We start from the raw sequence: 25,191 nt of genomic DNA, 5'->3' as shown, positions 1-25,191 counted from the left end.
GTCAGACGTAAAAGCGCAGCGCCGAGGCGCGGGGTGTGGTGGGGACGGTGGGAGGGCGCGCGGTAATGACGTGGGAGCGGCGCAGTCGGCCGCGGGGCGTGGTCGAAGAGGTGACTCCTTTGGGGCCTTGGGGGGCCGGCGGGTGTCGGGAGCCTCAGGGAAGCGAGACTGGAAAGCCCGGGGCCCTCTGGACCCCGAGGGGTGGGGCTGGCCCTCCGGCAGCCTGAACGCCAGCGTCTCCGTGTGCTGGTCTCTCCTGAGCCTCTCGCCAGCTGCAGTGTCGGATCCCTGGTCCACGCTGAAAGGCCGCCAGTGCTGTCACACTCAGGGTTGTTTGTCCTTCTCCAGGTTTGTCGTTCCCCACTCAACTCCGCGCCGTCTCATCCACGCTAGCAGAGTCCAGGTCTTTAGCCCGGATCTGGCTCAGAAGCTGCCCTCTGCAGCAGCTCCCGGGGGGACAATGGGACCTGCGTGTCCTGCAGACTCCTCACGACCCATGTGTCAAAAACTGGATTCCTGTTTTCCTTGAGGACCCCTTCGCCCCCGGGTAAAGGAGGGCTCGTCCCGGAGTCACTCGGCGCACCGACCGCCGCCGCGACATCCCGGAGCGCCGAGCTGAGTCGGGCCACCGGGGCCAGCCTGGCCCGGACAGCGGGGACCCAAGAACTTCGGTATCACCACCCGGGCTGCTACATTTTCCTCGTGGCTGCCATCTCCTTTTTTTTTTTTTTAAGTCATTTCCTTATTTATCCTCTGACCTTATTTTGAACAGCGTGGTTCCTTCTACAGGAGACTAGCAGGAGGGATGGTGTGGAGCCGCGTCTCCCGCTCGAGCTTGCCCACTCACCCACTGCCTGGGAATGTGCACGTCTAACGGGCTTCCCGGTGTGGGTGATGCTGCTGTCTGGGGATATTTTGACAACCACTCACGTAGTAATTGAGTGTATAGACTCCGGAATTAAATGGGACTTGCTTTAAATCTCGCCTCTGCTATTCACTATCTCTGTCACCTTTTTGAGCCTCTATTAAATTACTGAAAGTACTCGCTTGTGAGAATTAGATAGTGGAGACATGACTGTATTCATGGATGGCAAAAAACACAAACGTAGAATGAAAGCAAACAAGCTGAAGAAAAACAGTATTTCCAATAAAATAGTACTCTTTAAAGAAAATCCGCAAGAGAAAGCAAGCCACCCCAAAAGGAAAAAAAAAAAAAATGGAAATGTGGAAGGCATGAACTAGCATTAAGTCAAAGACTAGAAATGACCACATGAAAAGATCTTCAATGTCACTAGTAATTAAAGAAATACGAATCAAACCACCAATCAGTATTTTTTGCCTGTTTAACTAGTTGGAAGTTTTTTAAAAAATGAAAATAGTTCATGTTGAAAGGCTGTGGAGTAATACGTGCTGATATTTACACTTCTGGTGAGATTTTTATAAATTAGTACCATCTTTTGAGAGGATAATCTATCAAAAAGCCTTATAACTTGCACATGCTCTTTAAACTTGGCAATTCACTTTTAGAAATTATCTGAAAAAAACAAAAATCATATAGATAGTATTGTTTATAATAGCGAAGACTATAGAAAGATGTACAATGATAGCTTTGTAGTATATTCACATTAAAAGAAGACATGTAGATGCGTGTAATGAATACTTAAGGATATAGGAAAATATTTCATTGTAAAATTTTATTTTTTTTTAACTTTTATTTATGATAGTCACACACACACAGAGAGAGAGAGAGAGAGAGAGAGAGGCAGAGACACAGGCAGAGGGAGAAGCAGGCTCCATGCACCGGGAGCCCGACGTGGGATTCGATCCCAGGTCTCCAGGATCGCGCCCTGGGCCAAAGGCAGGGGCCAAACCGCTGCGCCACCCAGGGATCCCTCCATTGTAAAATTTTAAAAAGCAGGTTGGTCTAAGAACAGTATTCCACGATGAGCCCTTTATTTTCTGTATATTTTTTTTATTGGAGTTCGATTTGCCAATGTATAGCATAACACCCAGTATGCATCCCATGGAGTGACTCCTCAGTGCCCATCACCCAGTCACCCCATCACCCCACTCACCTCCCTTTCCACCACCTCTTGTTCGTTTCCCAGAGTTAGGAGTCTCTCATGTTCCGTCTCCCTCTCTGATATTTCCCACAACGAGCCCATTTTTTAATTGAAATAAAATACTTCAGGACGCCTGGGTGGCTCAGTGGTTGAGCATCTGCCTTTGGCTCAGGTTGTGATCCCTGTCCTGGGATCGAGTCCCACGTCGGGCTTCCTGCGTGGAGCCTGCTTCTCCCTCTGCCTGTGTCTCTGCCTCTCTCTCATGAATAAATAAAATCTTTTTTTAAAATGAAATAAAATATCTCATTGTATGTCTAGACACATGCACATTTGTGAGATGTTCAACCTGAACATGTGCCTCCCTTCCTAACGTGCTACCCTTTCAGTTAAGACCAAACTTTGATTTATGTGGCACTAATCACTGCAATCAACAATGGGACAGTAGCCAGAATCACTTCTTGCAGCTGTGGTAGAATTGTTAGAATCCCATTATCACTGACATAGTAATGGTGACATTATTAAAATTGAAAGGCAGGGGAACAATGAAAAACTCATGATAGAAATCATCCACGCCCAATCATTTTCAAGGCATTCATTTAATTGCCATCTAATGGCAATGGGACTTTGAGATAACTATAAATTTCATTGTAGTTTAAAGGAATTTAGTCCTCCAAGCAGGGAAGAATGCATATTGTTTTCACTAGTTCAATGGTCAGGAGACTGTCAAGGGTCAAAGACCGTCTCCAGCTTGCAGGCCTTTTAGTCTGTTGGAACTGCTCATAAATGAGTGTGGCTGTGTTCCAATAAAACTCTATGGACACTGAAATTTAAATTTCATATAACTTTGATGTGTTATGAAATATTTTTCCTTTGATTTTAAAAATAATTTAAAGCTGTAAAAACTGGGGTGCCCGCATGACTCAGTTGGTTAAGCATTGGACTCTTGGTTTGGTCTTGGGTCATCATTTCAGGGTCGTAGGATGGAACCGCATGTCAGGTGCCATGCTCAGTGTAGTCTGCTTGGGATTCTCTCTCTCCTTCTTCCTTTACCCCTCCCCCGGCTCACGTGTGCTCTCTTTCTCTCTCTCACTAAATAAATAAAATCTTTAAAAAACAAACAAACCGGGATCCCTGGGTGACTCAGTGGTTTAGCGCCTGCCTTCAGCCCAGCGGGTGTGATCCTGGAGTCCCAGGATTGAGTCCCCCAATGGGCTCCCTGCATGGAGCCTGCTTCTCCTTCTGCCTGTGTCTCTGCCTCTCTCTCTCTCTCTCTCTGTCTCATGAATGAATAAATAAAATCTTTTAAAAAACTGTAAAAACCATCCTTAGCTTGCAGACCATACAAATCAGGCAGCAGGTCCGTTTACTGACCCATGGGCTAGTTTCATGAGGAAACATGGGTCCTTTGTAGGCATAGGGGAAGTAGAGAATGCTCAGTAATGTTTTTCAAATGAATGAACAGAGATTGCCATGATGCCTGACATAAAAATCATGTAGAAGGACACCCCCAAAGGAACATTTACAATGTAGTTTTCACATACTTCTTTCATTAATATACTTAATGTTTTGTAACATTTATATTTGTTTTCATTTATTTTCTAACAGCTTTGGCATTTTTATGGAATAAAATGGATTTCTCAAAATAGAACCTTAGTTTATAAAAATTGGTTTAGCTTAAAACAGCTTATTTAGCTTATGGTTATTTCCTGAGAACCAGTCAAGTCCAAGGTCAGAGAAGGCCTTGCACATAGAGATGAGCCTGGGAGGTGGACAACAAACACTAAGCTCATTAACATGAAATTTTATCGCACATGCAGTATTTCTGGTGATTAAAATTTTCTTTTTTGCTTATTTTTTCAATTGCTTATATGAACATACATATCCTTCAATTGTTCTCCATGCATGTAGAATGAAAGCTAAGATTTTCAGCATGATTTTGAAGGTCCATGATCCAGCTCCCATTTCTCTAATATCTCCTAGTATACAGCACCAGTGCTGAATTAATTTACAACTTGCCTATTCTTCTTTTCTGTGAAAAGGGGATGATAGGCCTTTATTTAAATTATAGAACTGTCAAGGTATCAAACATGGTAACATGTGCAAACACTCGGGAAACAAATTGGTGCAGTAACTCCTCTGCTATTTAGCTATTTTCTTGTAATTACTTTTTGTTTCCTTTATCTCTTTCTAAATAAACTAGAAGTTCCTTGAGAGCAGATACTCATTCTGTCATCAACTCCAAAGCAGAATTCCTTGTCCACAGTGGGAATAGAGGATACTTATTTATTGCACTAAAGCAACTAAATAGAGAGTTTATGTAGGAGTACTGACAATACTGACTCTATCTTTAGCCCTCCATCTTGTTCAGGTTTGCTCAATGACCTCTCTTGTGTTCCAGGTCCCTTGAAGATTAATATACATACCTTAGAAGTGCACACCAAGGCTGGGATGTGTGGAGGCTTGCTTTGGTCTCCCATGAATCTGTTAGAGTCTTTACACTTCCTATGGATGGCACCACAATATCTAATTAAAGATTAGCTGCCGGTTAGGTGCATGCAAGCCCTTTGATCTCACTACAGTATGCTCCCCACCCACACATCCCTTTGCTCTATGAAATCTGTAGACCAAGGTTTGGACTTTATGGAGAATAGCTGTGCAGCTGCCTGGAGCATCATCAACTCGATCCCCCATCGACAAGTTTCTTTGAAGAAAACTCCATGTAAATTGGATGGAGTCACCTATTTCAATCTCCCGTCTCTAACCTTCTCAGTTTGGGGGATACTTTACTATCCCTCCCCCACCTTCTAACAGTTTATAAATAGCAAAACAACGAAAGGGTAAAAATAAAAATGAGAACATTAACAATTTTAGGTAAGGAGGATATGAAAGGAACTTGTAATTACTACTTTCCTTTATTTATAATGTTAGTTTTTTCTTTATTACTGAACCTCCATAGTCAAATTCCAGTAAGAATAAAGCTTTATAAGAAGTGACAGACTCAAATAAAGTTTACTATAAATTTTAATCTGGGATATAAAATGTTCCTTAAAGACACATTTGAACATCTTGTATTAGAAAATAAAATATAATCAAAGTCAATTTTGTAAATAATTTCTATGGCACAAAGAGATTTCCCTCAGATCCAACTTGTAATTGTTTAGTCTGCTGTGAACCATGCCATAATAGCAAATTGTATAAAGAATACAAGTAAAGCTTGTTAAAATGATTGTCACAAATATACTGTTTCCTAATACAAAGAACATGGAGTTCATTCATTCACTGAGTTCATTTTATTCAATGATAAATTCCCTTATGTAGAATGAATTATAACACTACACGCTTATCAGGAAATAGTGGTTCTTCTTCCAGTATAATCAGTGAACTAATCAATACTTAGAACATGGGCAAACTTCCATTTTAATTATACCAATATAGTTATTTCTTAGGTTCTGGCATCATCAATGTTAAAAAAAGCACTTTTTCTTGAGGCAACAGCAAAATAACAGAAGTGATTTGAAAGATGGCTTTCAGCACTGCTTTCAGAATTCTGAGGCATTTGGGTGAATAAAATTATAACCATAAATCAAAAGGGTTATAATCCTCTTTTCAGAAGAGTGAGTGACAAGTTCTGAAAGTTTATTGATACTCTGTATCAATAGGAAAACTACTGATACAAACAATATCAAAAGGAAGAACTAAGCTTTCTTCAAATGTTTTAAAGTTGAAAATTACAGTTATATTATTTAGATTTTTGCCTTATTGAATGAAACAACTTCAAAAGTATTTCAGTAACTGGTAAAATGTAAAATTTGGCTAGGAATTATAAATTTTTAAAAGAGGATTTTCAAAATACATGCCTTTGGATAACTTATATATAAAATTCATTTTTACCTCTTGGTAATACCTAGCAGTTCATGCCTTGCTTCCCAAAGTAACAAATGTGCAAATAATGAAAACAGAAGTTTCCGTATTCAAAGGATGGGCTTCTTCCCTTTTTAGAACTCATCAGACTTTCATGTGCTAAAAATGTTGAAAACCACACACATCTAAACACAGTTTCATCCCAGAAGAACACATATTTCTAAAGTTTCACACCCCTGAAGACATAGGAGGTGGGGAACATAAATGTTCCCTCCTCGCCATGTGACATTAACTATTCCTGTATGTCTGTATGTCAGGTTTGCTTCAGGAGATTATCAGAATAGAAAAAGAGGAAGATTTTCATCTAGTGAAATTAGACATAATGTAGGTAGGACACTACCAAGAGAATTACACAGAGTGACTGGCAAACTCACCTAAAATAGTTAAGCTTTTTATTTATAATCCCCTTTTAAAAGTTGTCATTTGACAACAGTTTCAATGTGTATCAGCAGGTTAAAAAAAATGAGGCATCATGTTATATTAATTAAAGTACTCCAGGATAAAAGAAAGTAAAAAAACCTGAAAATAACTTCAGTGCTATAGACATTTAGAAAGTTACAATTATTAAAACTCTGAATAAAAAAGTCTTGAGAATAGGTACATCTCAAAACAATGTTTTATCCACCTTGGAAAAAATAGGCATATTTTAAATAACTTGAAGTATGATTTGTAGATTAGATACCATCCCTAAATTTCTTTTTATCCTGCAGCAATGGTTTGCTTTAAAGTCTCCCATGTTCACTTTATCAGTAATTGCTTCTTTAAGCTGAAATAAACCTTTGTTTGTTCATTAATTTTCTGTATATCCCGTCTGGTTTTGAAAGCAATTCCTCATGTTTCCCACATTCTGTAATCTTTCCTTGGTCAAGAACAGCCACCATATTAGCATTCTTAATGGTAGACAGACGGTGGGCGATAATTAGCACTGTTCTTCCTTCCATGAGTCGGTCCAGCGCTTCTTGCACAAGGTATTCATTTTCAGCATCCAGCGCGCTTTCACAGGAACCATGTGAGAAAGCAGAGACATCAGTGCTGTGCATGCTGTGTGCTCACGTACTTCCCCTTATAAACGCAGTTGCCCCAGAGGAGCAGGGAATTTCCACTGCAATCAAAATCACTTCTACTCTATACATAATTCCACTATATATTTTTTATATTATAAAAATACTACACAAAAGAAACTTGGATCTTTGTTCTCCATAGAACTGCTGTCACAGAAGGAGCAGAGCACTCTGTAAAGCTGCTGCTGAGTGTGATCCAGGGCTCATCACAAACGTGACTGAACTGAGACTAGAACCCTCAACTTCTGACTCGGCCTGCCCTCTGCCTCCCAACTGTCATTATCCATTCAGATGTGGTCACTTTAAAGTGGAAGTGGGAAAAACAGCATTTTCAGTTGTACCACTTTGAAGTACAGAATAATAAGTTTTTGGTAAAGGAAGAATTTGGCTTATACAGGCACACATAGTGTTAAGATCTCCTCACCTGGTTGCTTCATCTAGGAGAAGAATTTTGGGATTCTGAAAAAAGAGAAATATCAAAAAGAAAAGGAACACAATTTATGATAAAAACACAAACTCTCAGTAATAAAAAGAAATGAAGTACTGATACAGGATACAATGTGGATGAACCTTGAAAACACTCTGCTAAGTAAAAGAAGCCAGATACAAAATGCCACATATTGTAGGACTCCATTTATAGGAAATGTTCAGAACAGGCACATCTACAAAGAGTAGGTAAGTGTTTACCTGCAGCTGGGGTCAACAGAGAAATAAGAGAGGAGGTCATGTGTGACTAGTAAAGGATCAAGCATCTCTTTCTGGGGTGATGAAAATGTTCTAAAATTGATGATGGTGATAGATACAACTCAGAATACACAGAAGCCCACTGAACTGCACAATTTAAATGGGTGAACTGTATAGGATGTAAATTATATCACAATAAAGCTGCTACAAATAAGAAAAGCATAAACTCCTAAGTGTCTGAGATAAGTGCATAAATGGAAAAGTTAGAGCTGACTCTGAACCAATATCACAGGTGTCACTGGACTGGACATTGTAGATGATGCAGTTTTATCCTGCTGGCCAATCAACTAGCAGTGTGAGGCAGGGATCTAAAGTGAGTGAGACAGAGTCTAGACTCTCAAGATCCTGCTTATAGGGCAGCCCGGGTGGCTCAGCGGTTTAGCACCGCCTTCAGCCCAGGGCATGATCCTGGGGGCCCGAGATTGAGTCCCACATCGGGCTCCCTGTGAGGAACCTGCTTCTCCCTCTGCCTCTCTCTCTCTCTCTCTCTCTGTGTGTGTGTGTCTCTCTCATGAATAAATAAATAAAATCTTAAAAAAAAGATCCTGCTTATAGTTAAGAGTATCACATAAAACAGAAAAGGTCGTCAACTAATGTCTCTAACACATTAAATTCTAGCTGTGCCTAGGAAGTTGCTGAGAAGAAATGTAAATATATGTCCAAACAGAAGCTTGTCCACTACTTGCTCACAGCAGCATGATTCACAATAGTCCCAACCTGGAAACAACCTAAATGTTCATCAGTTGGCAAACAGATAAGCGAGTCCTATTGTGCCCACACAGAGGAATACTGCTCAGCCAGAGAAAGAAGTAAAGGACAGGTGTAGGCTGCGACATGGACACACCTCCAAAACATTATACTAGTGGAACGCCTGAGTGGCTCAGTTGGTTGAGCATCTGACTCTTGATTTTGACTCAGGTCATGATCTCAGGGTCATGAGATGGAGCTCTGCATTAGGCTCCATGCTGGGAGTGGGGCCAGCTTATGATTCTGTCTCTCCTACTCCTTATGCCCTTTCCCGCTTAAACAAACAAACATTATACTAGCAAAAGAGATTATATGCAAAGGTCACATCTTGTTTGACTCCATTTATCTGAAATGCCCAGAAAGGCAAATCCAGACAGACAGACAGTACCTTCGTGGCAGCCTGGGACGAGGGTGGAAATGGGAAAAGACTGCAAGGGGGTGCAAGGGATCTGTGTGGAGTGACAGAAATGTTCTAAAATTGGACTGTGATGGTTGAACAACTGTACATTTACTGAAAGTTACTGAAGAGTATATTTAAAACTGGTAATTTTTATGGTATGCTTCGATAAAGCTGTTTTTTTTTTTTTAAAAAAAAACATCACCTATAAATCCGAGGGGAGTAGTTATACAATAAAGGGGAATGCTGGCATTTCCTAAAAACTGCAATGTCTGGGGCCTTCAGCTGAAATGGCTTTCCCTCTCCTCTTAGGAGTCTTGTGTAAGTATTTCCAGTCTATACTACTAAATTTAGCAGTGGACTATAGATTATACAAGGAATCATACTTGTATTGTTTCAATATTTTGATATAATCATTGTTACACTCGTTAGACCATATGCTAGCTTACTTGCTTTTAAAAGATTTTTATTTATTTTTTCATGAGAGACACAGAGAGAGAGACAAAGACATAGGCAGAGGGAGAAGCAGGCTCCATGTAGGGAACCCGATGTGGGACTCGATCCCGGAGCTAACGGCAGACGATCAACCACTGAGCCACCCAGGCGTCCCAAGACCATATACTTCTTGACAGAAGGTCCATGTGTTAAACTTTTCTCCCTCCAACAACCCTACCACAGTATGGGCTCTTAATACCTAAGAAATACTTGTTAAATCAGGACAACATTTACTCAGTGGAATTCCCAACTCATTTTTCATGGCAACTATCAACCATATATCTACCCTCCCCCTCTAAAAAAACGGGAAGAAGAATAGTAAATTATAAATTATAAGGCCTCTAAATTAAAAATGATAGAAATATTCCAGCCAAGTGGCTTCAAGCTTACCTTAAGTAGAGCACGGGCAATTGCAATCCGTTGTTTCTGCCCACCTGACAATGACAATATATATTTTTTTTAAACGTGAAAGCCTAAACAAAAATTCTTGGTAATAGGTTTTTCTGATAAGCTTAGTGGCAATTTGAAGACAGCTTCTTCCGGTTAGTCACAGCTGAGATGGACAGTAGAAAGGAAACCTATTTTTAAAATATATTGTCTCCTCATCAAACTCAAAATTAATAGCAATTGTCATAGCTAACATTTCTTGAGGAGTTCCTATGTACCAGGCATTGTCTAAATGCATTACAATGTTATCTCATTCAATCTTAAAAAAAAAAAAAAAAGTCCTATGACGTAGATCCTGTAATTATTCCCTTTTCACAGATGAAAAACCAAGGCACAAAATAACCCAGTCCCAGGTCTCACAGTTGGTAAGTGGCAGAGCCAAGGTCTGAGTAACCCACTTTAATCCTTCCCTTTTAGAACTCAAATTCTACTAAAAGCAAGGGAAGAAACTGGGGGCTGGGAGTGGGCAAATGCAGATGGCACAGCAGTAGGCAGAACATCTATGATAATTCCCTTCCTCCACTTTGCCTTACAGCACCCTCTCTCCTTTCCTCCAGGGCACAGGACTCCCAAGTTACCACGAGTAGAGTCTCAGACACCAGTACTCAGGGCTCCTCCCGACTTACTTTGTTTTAGAAAACTCACTCTATTTTTGGTGATGAAAACATTCCTCTTTTGGTTGATTTTATTGGATGAAATACTTATTAATAGTAATTGTATTATATTACTTCATCTAAGAGAAGCTCATCAAATGATGAACCGAAATTAAATTACAATTGAAATGTGCATTTCATCATATTACATCTGAAACATATGGTGCTCCTAAAAGCTGTCCTCAAATAGGCAGCCCTGTGCTCACAACAAGGAAACCAGGGACATCCCTTTGTTTTGGATCCCCCCAAGTCGGTGAGGGTGTCTGAGTGCTCTGAGATGGGCTGGTCGAGTAGCCAGTTGAGGACTTCAGGTCGGCTCTGAGAAATCCTCAGTACCAATCAGTACACTGGGAATCTATCACTAGATGTCCTTTCTTCCTTCCTTCCAGAAAGTGAGCATGGGTTGAAACTTTTGGCTATTTCACTCTGAAATGTAAGCTTGAAAATCCTGGTAGAGGGAAGGACATACAGAATCTATTCCAGGGGACAAGGTGACATGCTTGTTGGACAGAGTGAGGTAGCTCCCAGCTCCACATCCTGATGCTCAATAATGTCACCATGAGCAGCAGAAACTGGTTTTCTATTTGAGGGCGTGTTTCAGAAATGCCAGAGCAGTTCACTTTTACACAGCAATGTATGATTCTACTGCTGGAATCTCGCAAATCTATCAAAAACATTTTTTCATCCACTGCCTATTGTTTTAAAAAAAATCATACACAATAAAAACATGTCTTGTGTTAAATTTTCTGTGGTCTAACCTGAAGCAAAAAGTTTTGAGTTGGAAAGGACTATTGCTCTAGCTCAACCCAGCCACCTTCACTCTGACATGGAGGCATCTGTCCTCTGCTCAGATGCTTCCAGGGACAGAGAGCTCATTCCATGGAAGTGAGCACATGCCAATAATTGTAATGAAAACATTATCCATGTTTACCCAGAAATGTATTTCCCTTTAAGTCTATTCATTGATCCCACTACTGCACTCTAAAGCAATAGAATACAAGTTTTCTCTTTCCCTCCTGAAAATATGGCACCCATAATGCAATGTGCTCTGATGTGCTCTAACATCCCAGGGAACAGCAACTGAGCCTCAAAGTCCTGCATGTGTCTGGCACAGGGCACGGCACACGGCGCTGTGAGCCAGATTGGGGCCAGGGCCTGTTTGTGCACGGCTCTCAATTTAAGAGTGGTTTTCACAGTTTTAAAGGATTGTTTTTTAAAAAAAAAATCAACAAAGGATATGTGACAGAAACCACATGTGGCTCATAAAATCTAAAATATTTACTCTGCGGCCCTTTATGGGAAAGTTTGTGGACCTCTGGTCTAACACGTAAAGTACAAAGTACTTCAATTTCAGTTCTGCTCCAGATTTACAGCCCCCGCTCCCTGAACAAATCATCCTGCCACCCGATATCTGTCTTATTTTCTGCAATTTTTAAGGATCTCAAGCTGCAAAACATTTTTTTTTCCTCAAGAGAGAAAAAGCTGCTATGGTTGAGTACTGCTCAGTGAACACTCCGTGGATATTTGGGAGCACCTTTGGGGTAGAAAGTGAAGGAAACTGGGGGGCTATCCACACACAAAAAAGATTTTAGAAAGTGGAAAGGCTAACATCATGAACAAAAGCCTAATTAGAAGTTAATACTGCTATATGAAACACTGCGGAGTTATTTGGAGCAGAGAGTTTTTGCTGCCAAGCAGTAACAAAAAGGTACCTGAAAGGAGAACACCCTTTTCTCCGACCACAGTGTTAAATCCTTGGGGGAAGTTTCGGATGAAAGTGCCTGCGTTGGCTACATCAGCCACTCTCTGTATCTGCTCGGCAGTCACTGAGGAAGGGTCATCAGCACCATAAGCAATGTTCTCAGCAATGGAGCAAGAAAACAAAATTGGTTCCTGCAAATTGGAAACAAAACATATTTATTGCAAATTTCAGAACAGACTTCAAACATGTTTAGGAAATGTAGTGAAGCTTAAAAAGTACTTATATCTAAGCAACTATTAAATTCCTCCCAAAGAATACACAGTTGGCAGCTGAATAAATAGCATGAGGGTTAGGGGTGCCGTTGAAAATCTGAGTATAACTTTTGAACTCCCCAAAACTTAACCACTAATAGCCTACAGTTGACTGGAAGCCTTACTAATAACATAAATAGTTGATTAATGCATCTTTTATGTATTATATATATTCTATACTGTATTCTTACAATAAAGCAAGAAAAGAAAATATTAAGAAATCATAAGAAAGAAAATACATTTACGGTACTGTACCATAAAAAACCATGTATAAGTGGTCCCACGCAGTTCAAACCCATGTTGTTCAAGGGTCAACTTTATACTATTTTTTAAAAAATATTATTTATGTATTTATTGGAGAGAGAGAGAGAACAAGATGACATGCGCACATACACGTGAATGGGGGGGGCGGCAGCAAGGAGCAGAGGGGGAGGGAGAGGGACAAGCAGACTCCACACTGAGCATGTAATCTGTCTTGGGGCTCAATCTCAAGACCGGAGCTGAAACCAAGAGTCAGATGCTCAACCAACTGAGCCACCCAGGTGCCCAACTTTATACTATTTTGATTCTACTTCCTCATTCTCCATAAATTCACACAGATGACTTCTGAAAAATTCATGTTTTTCCATGAACAGGATTGATTTCATCATTATATTGCAGGAAATGAGATCCCATGGCAGGTGCCTGGCACATAGTAGATACTTCATAAATGTAAGCTCCCTCCCTTAGGAACTGTCAGGTATGGAAGGTGCTGGATCCATCTGTATTTTCCAGCTGCAAACTTCCCACTAAGGATGAAGGGGGAATCCATCTCTATTCGTTACTTTTTGAAATATACACAAACCAGATGGGAACATGACATTTTAACTGGACCCTGTGGAATAGTCCTAAAAAAGCAAATAAACCTCCAGCTTCTTTTCTCCATCCCTAAACAATATACACTGTTGATATACTTAAACTACCAAGCAGTCCCCATCACCACCACCCCTGCTCCCCACCTAGTGGAGTGGGGTGAGGGTGAGGTCTGAGAGGAAGCTCATTAGAGGGAGAGGCTCAGAAATGAAGGAAGGCTCAGGTTTGTCTGCCATGCATGCAGCCTGGTAATAGAATATAAACAGCTGCGTCAAAATTTCCCTGCACCAAATGGTCTCATGAAAACAGTCTCATTAAAGTGACATATTACACTAACATTCTGCCTTGAAATCTGCAACCTCTTTGCAAGGAGACCCTGGCCCTTGCCATAATCTTTGCTTGCTTATCCCTGAAACCCATTATGTAAAACAGTAGACCACTGTGCCGGTGATGAGAATGGGAATTGTGGAAGAGTCAGTAAAAGCTAAACAGTTCTATCATTTTCTTGCTATCCTCTGGACTACTTGCACTACAAAGTAACACTAGCGCCCAGCTTTTGATAAAAAGCCAGTTTCAACTGGTTCAAGTGTTTAAGGTAATAATATCCTGAAGAGGATATAGCACTATTTACAAACCTTAAAAAACATGCCATTTGAGATTAGTTTAGTACATCTGGAGAGTTTCCATCCCTTCTCTTTTAAGAGGTTCAAGTCTAAGGAACAATAAATAATAAAATCAAATTTTAAAGGCAGTATAATAAAAACAGAAGCCTCTCTTCCTACCTGACTCACTGTCCCAATCCTGGATCTCAGCCAGACTGGATTTAGCTGACGGATATCATGGCCATCAAGACTGATTGTTCCTTGTAGAGAGGAGAGGAAAGTCACAGAGTGTCATGGAGCTAAGACTAATGTAAACACAGAAGGGATCTGGTGGAAAAATTCCACATTCAGTTCTTTTAAAGATCAAAAGTACACTCAAAATCTCCAAACAGAATCTAATATCAACATAGTTCACGGAATTTCCCTGTCTACTGACTAGCCCATCCACTAATTCACTCATCCAGCTCCTCACTTTGCTGCAATGACTTCCTTTCTGGAGTTATTCAGGGCTCCCGAGAAGATTCACTTGTGCAAAACTGATTTGGAAGCAAGGTCCATGGAAGGGGGCAAGCAGTGTGATGTCCACTTGCTGGCATAAATACGGGCAGTGGTGGCACAGTTCTGAAGCTGGCACCGAGGACAGTGGCTGCCCAACCCTGGAGTTTCCTGACCCTGTCAGTATCAGCATATACCGTGAAGGCCTGGTTCTGTGGTGAAGTTTTGAGAACTGTCCTAGAAATTCAAATCTGCCAGTGACGTTTTTAGCTCTTTTATTACTCCTTCAAATATTCCTTCCTGCATAGATGCAGTTGGAAAAGAATCATTATTATTATTACCAAGAATCTGATACTATAGCAGAGCTTGTAAACAATCCAATGTAATTCTCTGATCCTAGGTAACAGAATTAATTCTGTAACACAGAGGGAACTCAATAATGCTTGGGGATGACCATGACGGTGACTAAGAAATGCCATGCTTTCTCCGTCAGTGGTATGGAATTATACAAGCCAGCTGTAAACTTTCACAAACTGGCAACAACCCAAGGTCTTTAACTTAAAAAGTACAAAGGTTCTATAGTCTGTGCAAGGCTGGAATTTACATGTAGTTTCTTTTCTCCTTGATTGATCCACCATGAGAAAGAAACTAGAGGCTTCATATTTTGACTTGCTTTGCATCCACCTAACTAGGATTTTTTCTAAATTCAGAGTTTTATAGCAAGTAGGGTGAATCAAAACAGGGATTCCAGAGGCAAACAGTATAGTTAACACCCATTTTAATATAGTCAGTGACTCTATGGGTCAGGATCTGCAAATCAAATAATTATCTGGCACATAACCAGCTCTCTCATGTTTTTTTTTTTTTTTTTAAGATTTTATTTATTCATTCATGAGAGACACAGAGAGAGAGAGGCAGAGACACAGGCAGAAGGGAGAAGCAGGCTCCATGCAGGGAGCCCAACGTGGGACTTGATCCCAGGTCTCTAGGATCAGGCCCTAGGCTGAAGGCAGCACTAAACTGCTGAGCCACCTGGGCTGCCCTCTCTCATGGTTTTAACCAAAAAGTACAGATACAGAGACCACAAGACATACTGATTTTAAATTAATAAAATTTTTTTAATAACAGTCATTTTCTTGCTAAGAAACATCATTGTTTTCTCAGTCCAAAACTAAATCCATTAATATGGACTATCTACTCCAGGCTCTGATATAAAGAAGGATATAAACTTTATAATTATGTATGGTGATGGATGTTAACTTGACATTTCACAATATATGTAATCATATTCACAATATAGTGAATCATGTTGCACATCTGAAACCAATGTTATATGTTAATTATATCTTAATTAACAAAGAATATAAAGAAATAAAGTAACAGGTTCTTAACTCTAAAAGATGCTATAATTCAGTTAAAAATACCAGAACAAGAAAAATCCATTAAGAAAATCCCTACTACCTCAAAATAGCTTCAATAAAGCAATTACATAGAAGTGAATCACCAACTGCCAAACTACCTGTCTGCACACTAGCCACAGGGCAACTAATGGGCAGACGTGGCCTGAAGGCTCCCAGAGAAGCTTTACAAGCTGAGTGGCTGCCTCTCCACAGTGCCACTGGTGGTGGCCGGTGATGCTCAGCCACACATGGGATGGGGCGCCATCGTGTAGCTGTGGAGCAGCCTTGCTCGTCCTCTCCCGGGAGAGCGGGTGTCAAAGGAGACACCAGCATGGGGCAAGTGGAGGCAGAATTCAGGAAGTCACAGGGGCTTGAAGAGGCCGGACACGAAATATACAAACTGAGTGACAGGTCTTCTGTATACACTTATTTTTTTTTTTTAAGATTTTATTTATTTAGTTATGAGAAACACAGACAGAGAGAGAGGCAGAGACACAGGCAGAGCGAGAAGCAGGCTCCATGCAGGGAGCCTGATGTGGGACTCGATCCCGGGACTCTGGGGTTATGCCCTGAGCCAAAGGCAGACGCTCAACCGCTGAGCCACCCGGGCATCCCTTCTGTGTACATTTAAAAGGGACACCTTTGTATAAGGGAGTTCTTTCCTGGGAACAACTCCCTTACACAAAGGCCATCTGGCACTTCAAGACTCTGATACTACAAACTCTCTGCATAATTTGGTCCTCTCTTAGAACATCCAAGTAGAGGGTTCTAGAGAGTCCTCCCCCCACAGTGTGATGAACCACTCACCAGAAATGGGGTCATACAACCTCAGCAGGAGGGATATCACTGTTGACTTGCCAGAACCACTTGGGCCAACCAGCGCTGTGACTGATGCTGATGGGATAGAAAGGCTGAAATCCTGGAATATGGGCACCTCTGGGCGAGCTGGATAGGCAAAATGCACGTTCCTAAACTCCAAAGTGCCCTGGAAGCTCTCCTTGTTTAAAATGACCCCTTCTGAAACAAGATGGAATATTAGTCACGTCACGCAAAGATCAAGCTGACAGCAGAACTCTGTTCTCCCATTTGCCTGACTACAGATGGGACCTGACCACAGTTCCCATGCTGTACTGGAGTATGAGCCTGGGCTGGCAGGAAGAAGCCTCTGTCTATTGCTTACCTTGAGCCTGGTCTGCACCCACTCTGTATAAGGCACTATATATATGTGTTTATCCATTCTCTCATCTCGAAGAGGCAGAGATAACTGCTCCAGGTTTACTGACAGGACACTGTCTCAGAGACAACCAACTGTCCAAGCTGACAGGTAGTAGAGTTAGTTTAGCTAGTTTCCACCTGCGGAACAGTCTGGTTTCAAACCCAATTGCCTTTCCTCTCTGTGCCACTACCTCTGTAGTTCCCTAGGTCCAGGGTTTATCTTACCTACTCTAAATATTTTGAGAGAATGATGGTAAATGGAAGGGCCTTGCACAACAGCTTCAGAGCTTGGTACTGCCTTGCTAATGACTTGAGAGAAGTTGCTCAATCTCTTTCAGCTGGGTTTATTTCCTCTAGCCTGTCACACTAGAGAATACTGGGCTTTCACTCATGGTCTGAGGCTAAGCAACAATGTCCTGGGAGTCAGTGAGGGAGGAGTGGTTACTGCTCCAGGCCACACAGCTCTCCCGAGTACAAGCTTCCAAGAAAGGAATTGATAAAGATGGCTCTAGTCAATTAACACCAGCATTCCTTTGGGGAGCCCAATCCCCAAAGCCCAGAAATTTAGAGGCTTTTATATTGTGCGATCTGTCTTCCCCCACCCCCCACCCCCCCACCCCAACATCAAAATCACTCCAGAAGATGAATCTGGTGGACTCGCCAAAGCCCCTCCTATTTGCACCCCCAGGGGGCACTTGTTTCCTTCCTGCTGTTGGTGGTAATGAATCACCTGCAGGGACAGCACACTGTAAGGTCAGCCCCCGTGCTTCCAGGGCCATCCTCTGCCCCGCAGCAGCGCCTGGCACCATCCTTCCTCTCTCATTGCATACCCGATTACCCTTTTCTGCTGTGTAGCAGGGATGACATCTATATCACGCTTATCCTTCACAGGTAAAGCAGGAAGTTGGTCTAACTGTCCAAAGCCACATTTGTTTAATCCCAGCAAAGAACACACCCATGGGAGACCCACCATTAAAAGGCAGCTCAGGCTCTCTCTCAAGGAGCTCCCAGAGGCGTCCCCCAGCACCCAGCCCTTTCATCAGCTCCGAGTAGAAAGAGCTCAGACCTAAGGACAAGAAGCAAACATAACCATCACTGATGCCAGGAAGCAACCAACTGCTACTCCTTGTTCTATGTGAATAGTAATAATAATTTGCTTTTAATATAAAATTTGTTAACTTTCAAAAAAGGATTTGAGGCACAACCTGGGAAACCAGAGGGAATATTCAACATTCTCTCTGTCCCATACCCTTGTTTGCCCTCAACTCCTCCTCCTCCAATTTCACTGATTTCTAATAAAGATTAAATGTTTGATTGGGAATTTACAAATGCATATAGCCATAATAGTAGTCAACCACTGAATTAAAACCACAGTGTTATAGAGAAAATCTACCTAGTCGAAAAACATAGCATATAAATAAAATATAATGCTTACTTAAAAGGAATATAAAACATCCCAATATTCATTTTAAATTCAATCCACAAAATCAAACCCCCCGTTTCAGGCACTCAACAAAGAGAACTTTTACTAGACTAAAAACTGAAAAGGAATTTGGAAATGTTAAAGATTACAACAATCTCTTTTTAAAGTCACCTTTGAACTATGAATTAATTAATGACTTTAAAGCAAACAAACTCCAAGTACACTAGGCTATATCAACTATATACTTGTAACACTTTCCCTGAGAAAGGATGCTGCAAAAATGCAATTCACATATTCTTTTAAAGGTATTTTTGTGCATATATTTGTGGAAATTTGGGCAAAATACAGTGGCTTAAACTCTTCAGGTTAAATTAAAATTGCACTGGGCAGAAAAAGATCCAGAAAAATATAGTCAACTAATCTTTGACAAGTGAGCCAAGGCAATTCAATAAAGAAAGGATACTTTTTTCAACAAGTGATGCTGGAACGATTAGACATTCATACATATGCAAAAAAAAAAAAAAAAAAAAAAAGAATCCAGACACAGACCTCACATCCTTCACAAAAATTACTCAAAATGGATCATAGACTTAAATGTAAAAACAAAGCTATAAAACTCTTAAAAGATACTATAGGAGAAATCCTAAATGACCTTGGGTTTGGTGATGACTTTGTAGATACACCACCAAACATATAATCCATGTAAGAAAGAGCTGATATATTTGACTTCATTAAAATTAAAAACTTGTGCTCTCCAAAAAGAATGAGAAGGCAATCCATAGATTGGGAGAAAATATTTGTAAAAGACATACCTGATACAGGACAGATAACCACAATATAAGAAGAACTCATTAAAACTCAACAATATGAAAACAAACAACCCAGCTGAAAAATGGATAAAAGATCTGAACATAAAGGCCTCACTAAGGATGACAAATAAGCATACATAGGTCCACATCATATGTCATCAGGGAAATGCAAATAAAACAATAGTGAGATACCACTGCACACCCAATAGAATGACAAAACTCCAAAATCCTGACAACACAAAAAGCTGGTGAGGATGTGGAGCATCAGGAATCCTTATTCATTGCTGGCAGAAATGCAAAATGGTACAGCCCCTTTGGAAGGCAATTTCTTACACTAAACATACTCTTGCCATATGTACGATCCAGCAATCTCATTTCCTTTGCGTTTACCCAGAGAAGGTGAAAGTTTATGTCCACACCAAAACCTGCACATGGATATGTATAGCATCTTTATTTATAATTGCCAAAACTTGGATATAACCAAGAGGTCCTGCAATATGTGATGGACAAATAAACTGTGGTACATCGGACAATGAAATATTAGTGCTAAAAAGAAATGAGCTATCAAGCCCTGAAAAGACATGAACCCTAAATGCTATTTACTAAATGAAAGATGCCAATCTGAACTATATGACATCCTGGAAAAGGCAAAACTATGGAGACAGTAAAAAGATCAGTGGTTGTGAGATGTAAGGGGAAGGAAGGAATAGGGAGAGCACAGAGGATTTTTAGGGCAATGAAAGGATTCTGTGTGATACTGTAATGATAGATACATGTCCACACGAATAGAATATATGACACCAGTGAATATAATATAAATTATGGACTTGGGGTGATAATGACATGTCACTGTTGGTTCATCAATCATAACAAACGTATCACTGTGGTGGGAGATGTTGATAGTGAGGGAGGCTGTGCTTGCGTAGAAGCAGGGAATATGTGGGAACTCTATACTTTTCTCCTCAATCTAGAATTTATCGAATCGCTTCTCGGCTTTTTGGCTAAGATCAAGTGTAGAATTTATCGAAAAAAATTCTATTAATTAAAAAAAGGAAGGCAGGAAGGAGTCGGAAATAGTTCAACATAGTTTAGACTCTGGAAAATAGAAACAAAACAAAATGGCCCTGGATAAACAACATGTGGTCTATCCATACAACGTAGTAGTATTCAGTCAGAGAAAGTAATAAAGTATCAACCTATGCTACAGTGTGGGTAAACTCTGCAAACATCAGGCTAAGTCAAAGAAGCCAAACATACCAGGCCACATATTATATGATTCCATTTATATGGACTAAAGTAAATACATGTAGACACAAAGCAAGCTGTGGTGCCAGGGGCTGAGGGAGGGAGGGATATGGAGACAGATGCTTAATGACTATGGGATTTTCTTTTGAGGTGACAAAAATATTTTGGAACTAAGGTGAGGTAGTGGTTATACAAAACTGTGAATGTACAAAATACCATTGAATTGTAAACTTTAAAATGGTTAATTTTATGTTATGTGAATTTCAACTCAATAAAAATAAGTAAGAAACAAGAGATTGGGGTTCAGCAGGAAGATGTAAGTGCATTCTCTGAACAAAACAAATAGGCATACTTTTCTTCAAACAGTAATTCTAATGCTCTCTCAGCAAAGAACGTAAGTAGAATTTGTTTTTATTTTTCACTATGAAATTCTAAGCAGAAAACAACATTGGAAAATTCTTATTTATTTAACAAATAAAATAGAATTTCTTGCTAGCAGATTCATTATTTTGAAGAGTGAGATTCACAAAAACATTAAAAATCGACTCAATTTCTTGAATTAAGTTCCTATAGTCTTATGTAGTTATGTGGGTTGTAAATGTGGGGAAATTGTGTGGTAATAGATCTCTATACATCTACCTATACCTTTTCTCCTCCCTCCATCACCAAGTGGCAGGTATCATACAAGACAGTGACCAGAGTTGTGGGATAGCCTGCAGCTCAGAAAGCCAAGTTATCCTCAAACCTTGAGCACAAAGCCTCAAAGGCAGCTTCCGTAAATGAGAGAAGTAACGGACTCCCAGTAGACAGAACTGTGTTTCCAAACTATTTCTGTGCAAGACACAGTTGTGAATTGTCAGGACAAAAAGTAAGGCAGTGAGCACACCAAAACAGAGATGGCTTCTATCAGGTCAAATAGTTTGGAGAAAAGCAGGCAGGAGAAGCAGAAAGACTAAGAAAGATCAATTCAACTTGTGGCAGAAAACATAAGATTAGGGAAGGCCGGGGAGGAAAGCTGATTGTGGTCAAGCATGGAATGTGGGCAGAGAGGCCACAGGGAAGGGACGTGGGGCAGGCAAATCTACTCTGCGGCAGGCCAGAAGTCTTGAAGGACCATGACCGCCCAGGCGTGAGACCCTGCAGCCCAGCAGGCTCAACCCAGGGGTGGAGAGAAAAGCAACAGCACATCACCAGGTCCTCCCAGACCGACTCACTTCTCAAGTCACTCAGCACCCTGAACCGTCTTAAGCAGGTTCTTCTTCAAAAGCAGCCAGCAGAACTAACAGGCTATTTTAACAGGATCTCTGGAAATCTCAGTCTAGAAAATATCCTCACTTGCCTGCAGATGTTTAAGGAAAAGATTCTACCTTTAAACACCGACAATAAAAATCTCGGGTTGAGGTGACACTGCGGGATACCAGAGTTGCATTAATCAAATCTCAAGCTATTTATTTATCTAATCTTTCCATCTCAGTTTTCAAAGAAAGGAAACTAAAAGCAGGAAATCACTTGCCCCTTTTTGGCTGGGCATGTAGGAGAAGTACAGAAAAGAAAACTTCACAGATTTTACACAGCTTTGTCTCCATAGACCTTGCTTCCCTTTAGCCAGGAATGAACAAAAAAAGCTGAACTCTGAGAGATTCCTAATAAAAGTAAACAACTCTGTTCCATGTACTTTCTAATTTATACTTTATGACCATTCATCAGTTTTGAATGTGGTTGACTTTGTACAAAGGGAGTTTTATTCCCTAGTGATTTGTCAGTCGTGAAACAACCACTACCACAGGACTGTGGGTTTTGTGTACACACCTGTTCGTCACTGTCCTTCCTCCTCCTCACATTCTAGGGCCAAAGCAAACAAGCTGTCTGAACATGCAAGTTGGAAAATATGGCTCCAGTATGACCCTGAGCTCAGTGAGCCACAGAGGCCTGTAAAAATCCTCAATATCCTAGCTAAGGAACTGCTTGCCTCATGGAAAGAACACATTCATATCTTTATTTCTTCTTTCAAAGTCAAGTTGGACTAACATTCTAGGAAATGTTTTTTCAATTGAAGTTAATAGATGAGAGGTGATGTAATGGGAAAGTTAAATTTTTATTTCAGAAACAATAACCTGATTTTTAATTTGTAACTCCCAAGCCTATTTAAATTATGTACCTCCAATGCTTAATCCAACCCAGAAAGCATACATTAGGAAGGACGAGAGTTCACCCACGGTCATGTGGGCGCTGCCCATCAGCAGCCCTCCTTTGTACAGGACAGAAAGCACGATCAGGTTCCCGGAGAGCCCTGTCTGTCAGATGAAGAAAACAGAGATGTCAGGTGGGAACCAGAGACCTAAACGCTAGAAGGATTAGCATGGCCTATAATTTCCTTTTTTGCATTTAACTATTACAACAAGATTTTTCCAAAATAGTAAGTTTTTATCTGAATTTCAAATACAAAAATACTTCTGAAATAGTGCAGTATTGAAGGAAATAATCTCATCAACATGAAAATCTAGAAGCTGAGTCACCCACCAGATTCCTATTCAATCAATTCAGTTTGCAAAGGAAAAAAACAATATTAAGAACTCCCTCTCTAAGGAGAAGATGAATACATAGCTAATGTATGTATTTATATATTCTAATTTGACACCCCCAGCAAAGCTGGATAAGAAGATGGAATCCTATCTCTCTGAACTGCCTTGAGTGACGTTAGGTGTGTGGTCCCTGGTCAGTGCTGCCTTATCTGGGCCTCTGTGTCCCTAAATCATGATAATTATTGAATCACCTGAAGTTCTTTCCAACTTGAACATGCTATGGATTTCCCTTCAGGGTGATTATCTAATTGTGTTGTATTTGAGTTGTGACCAATGTGATCAATTTTGTCATACTTCTTTCTTGAAATACACTGAAGTTATTTTGGTTAATACTCTGTGGGTCTCACACTGCCTGCATCAGAATGACCCGGAGGCCTGTTAAAACAGATTGCTGGCCCCCAGCCCAGAGGTTCTGATTCGTAGGTCTGGAGTGTCCAGCCAGTTCCCAGGTGAAGTGGATACAGGTGGTCTGGGCCACACCAGGAAGCTGTCTGATCCCACACTGTTTCGGTCTTACCACCCACTGTTTTTTGTTACATGTAGCAGTTTTTCTCTTCTTTCACAGAAACAGTTTATGAATGCTCACGCCTAGTCTTGAAGTGGAATAGAATTATTTTCTACTTATGGCAAAGTCACAGAATACAAATGTCTTTCAGTCATAACATCCATCCTTTGCACTTTTCAAAATCATCTACTTACTGCTCCAAAGAAGCCAGCCCGAGCAAATGCCTCTTTCCTTGCTAAGTGCATCACACAGTCCACTTTGCTGGTGTATTTCTCTATTTCAGTCATTTCTTTCCCAAAAGCTCGAACAGTTCTTATATTTCCAATACGTTCCTCAGCTAGCTAGGAGAATAATAAATACGTTTCAAGGGGAGGAATGTCACATTACAAGATTTCTACAGGCAAGTTAAAATGGGTCTCTCATTTTTAAGGCACTATCAGCAGAAAGCTGCTCATGCATGATACATGACTAAATCAGACATAGGTTACAAAGCATAGTGTATGAACAATCCTATTTTTGGAAACAAATATTTATACATACACACATCATACATATGTAGAGAAAAAGGCAAACAGGAGGGCTAAGAAACAGACACTGAAATATATTTTTATGCAGAGAAAAAAGATAGATTAAAAAGGACTCTAAAATGTTAATAAGATTCATTCTGAGAGACAGGGTTATATATGTTATTTTTTTCTTTATATTTTCAAATTTTCAATTACAAACATGCATGGTTTTTGTAACATGAAAATGCAACAGTTATTTTTAATTTTTAATAAATACAATATTGGGGGTTCCTGGGTGGGTCAGTCAGTGAAACGTCTGCCTTCCCCTCAGGTCTTATAAATATTGGGGTCCTGGGACAGAGCCCCACATCAGGCTCCCCACTCAGTGGGGAACTTGATTCTCCCTCTCCCTCTGACCCTCCTCCCTACTTGTGTTCTCTCTCTCTCTGTCTCAAATAAATAAATAAAATCTTAAAAAAAATACGATATTGGATAGCATTGCAAAGCTTTACTTATTAATTAATGAAGGACAGATTGTTATGCAGAAACTATTTTTAAAATATAATTAGCTTTTTCATCTTCTAGGAAATAGTGATGGTAAAGAACTAAGGAATTCATACAGTGTTCAGCCAAGTGAGATCTATACCAAGGTATGGGTAGTCATCTAGTCTAGAAGGCAGAGAGCATCTTAGGCTTCTAAGACCTTGAGGACTAACTTAAGGAAAAGTAAGTACTTTTTTTGAAAAGCCCAAGTCCATTTCTTAGGGTCTGCCTGCAAGTCCTTGGCTCTGAGCTTGTTCTAGTGGAGACCACACAGGGGAGGGGCCTTTACCTGAGTGGCTTGTGCTAGGGAATCCTGTGTGACTTTGGTTAGTTTCCGTAGGTAACGTCCATAAATCACAGCAAGTATGGATACTGGAGGCACCACACTCAAAACAAAAGTGGCCAGATTCGGTGACACAAAAAACTGTAAAAAACAAAAGCCAAAAGGGGTTTGTTACACAGAAGAGCAAGAT

At 40.5% G+C, this 25,191-nt stretch overlaps 1 protein-coding gene and 1 long non-coding RNA gene across 2 annotated transcripts in view; one reads left to right on the top strand and one right to left on the bottom strand.

Annotated features, from left to right (window-relative positions):
• The first annotated feature begins 14 nt into the window (after positions 1-14).
• Positions 15-1,391, top strand: LOC144312181 (uncharacterized). Its single transcript, XR_013377609.1, has 2 exons — positions 15-110; positions 349-1,391. It is a non-coding gene; the product is annotated as an uncharacterized LOC144312181 (long non-coding RNA).
• A 3,675-nt stretch (positions 1,392-5,066) lies between these two features.
• ABCB10 (ATP binding cassette subfamily B member 10) overlaps positions 5,067-25,191 on the bottom strand; it is a 35,799-nt gene continuing 15,674 nt past the window's right edge. Inside the window, exons 4-13 of the mRNA XM_077894336.1 lie at positions 25,008-25,142; positions 23,864-24,010; positions 22,741-22,876; positions 18,076-18,171; positions 16,698-16,907; positions 14,176-14,255; positions 12,241-12,421; positions 9,819-9,862; positions 7,470-7,504; positions 5,067-6,977 (exon numbers count right to left, since the gene is read on the bottom strand). Coding sequence (XP_077750462.1) covers positions 6,746-6,977; positions 7,470-7,504; positions 9,819-9,862; positions 12,241-12,421; positions 14,176-14,255; positions 16,698-16,907; positions 18,076-18,171; positions 22,741-22,876; positions 23,864-24,010; positions 25,008-25,142 — 1,296 coding nt within the window. The 3' untranslated portion in view covers positions 5,067-6,745. The remainder of the gene's footprint in view (positions 6,978-7,469; positions 7,505-9,818; positions 9,863-12,240; positions 12,422-14,175; positions 14,256-16,697; positions 16,908-18,075; positions 18,172-22,740; positions 22,877-23,863; positions 24,011-25,007; positions 25,143-25,191) is intronic.

This window comes from Canis aureus, chromosome 4 (assembly GCF_053574225.1).
Source record: "Canis aureus isolate CA01 chromosome 4, VMU_Caureus_v.1.0, whole genome shotgun sequence".
NCBI classification, from domain to species: Eukaryota; Metazoa; Chordata; class Mammalia; order Carnivora; family Canidae; genus Canis; species Canis aureus.
The sequence above is the reverse complement of the archived record's forward strand: the minus strand, read 5'-3'. Positions and strand labels throughout refer to the sequence as shown.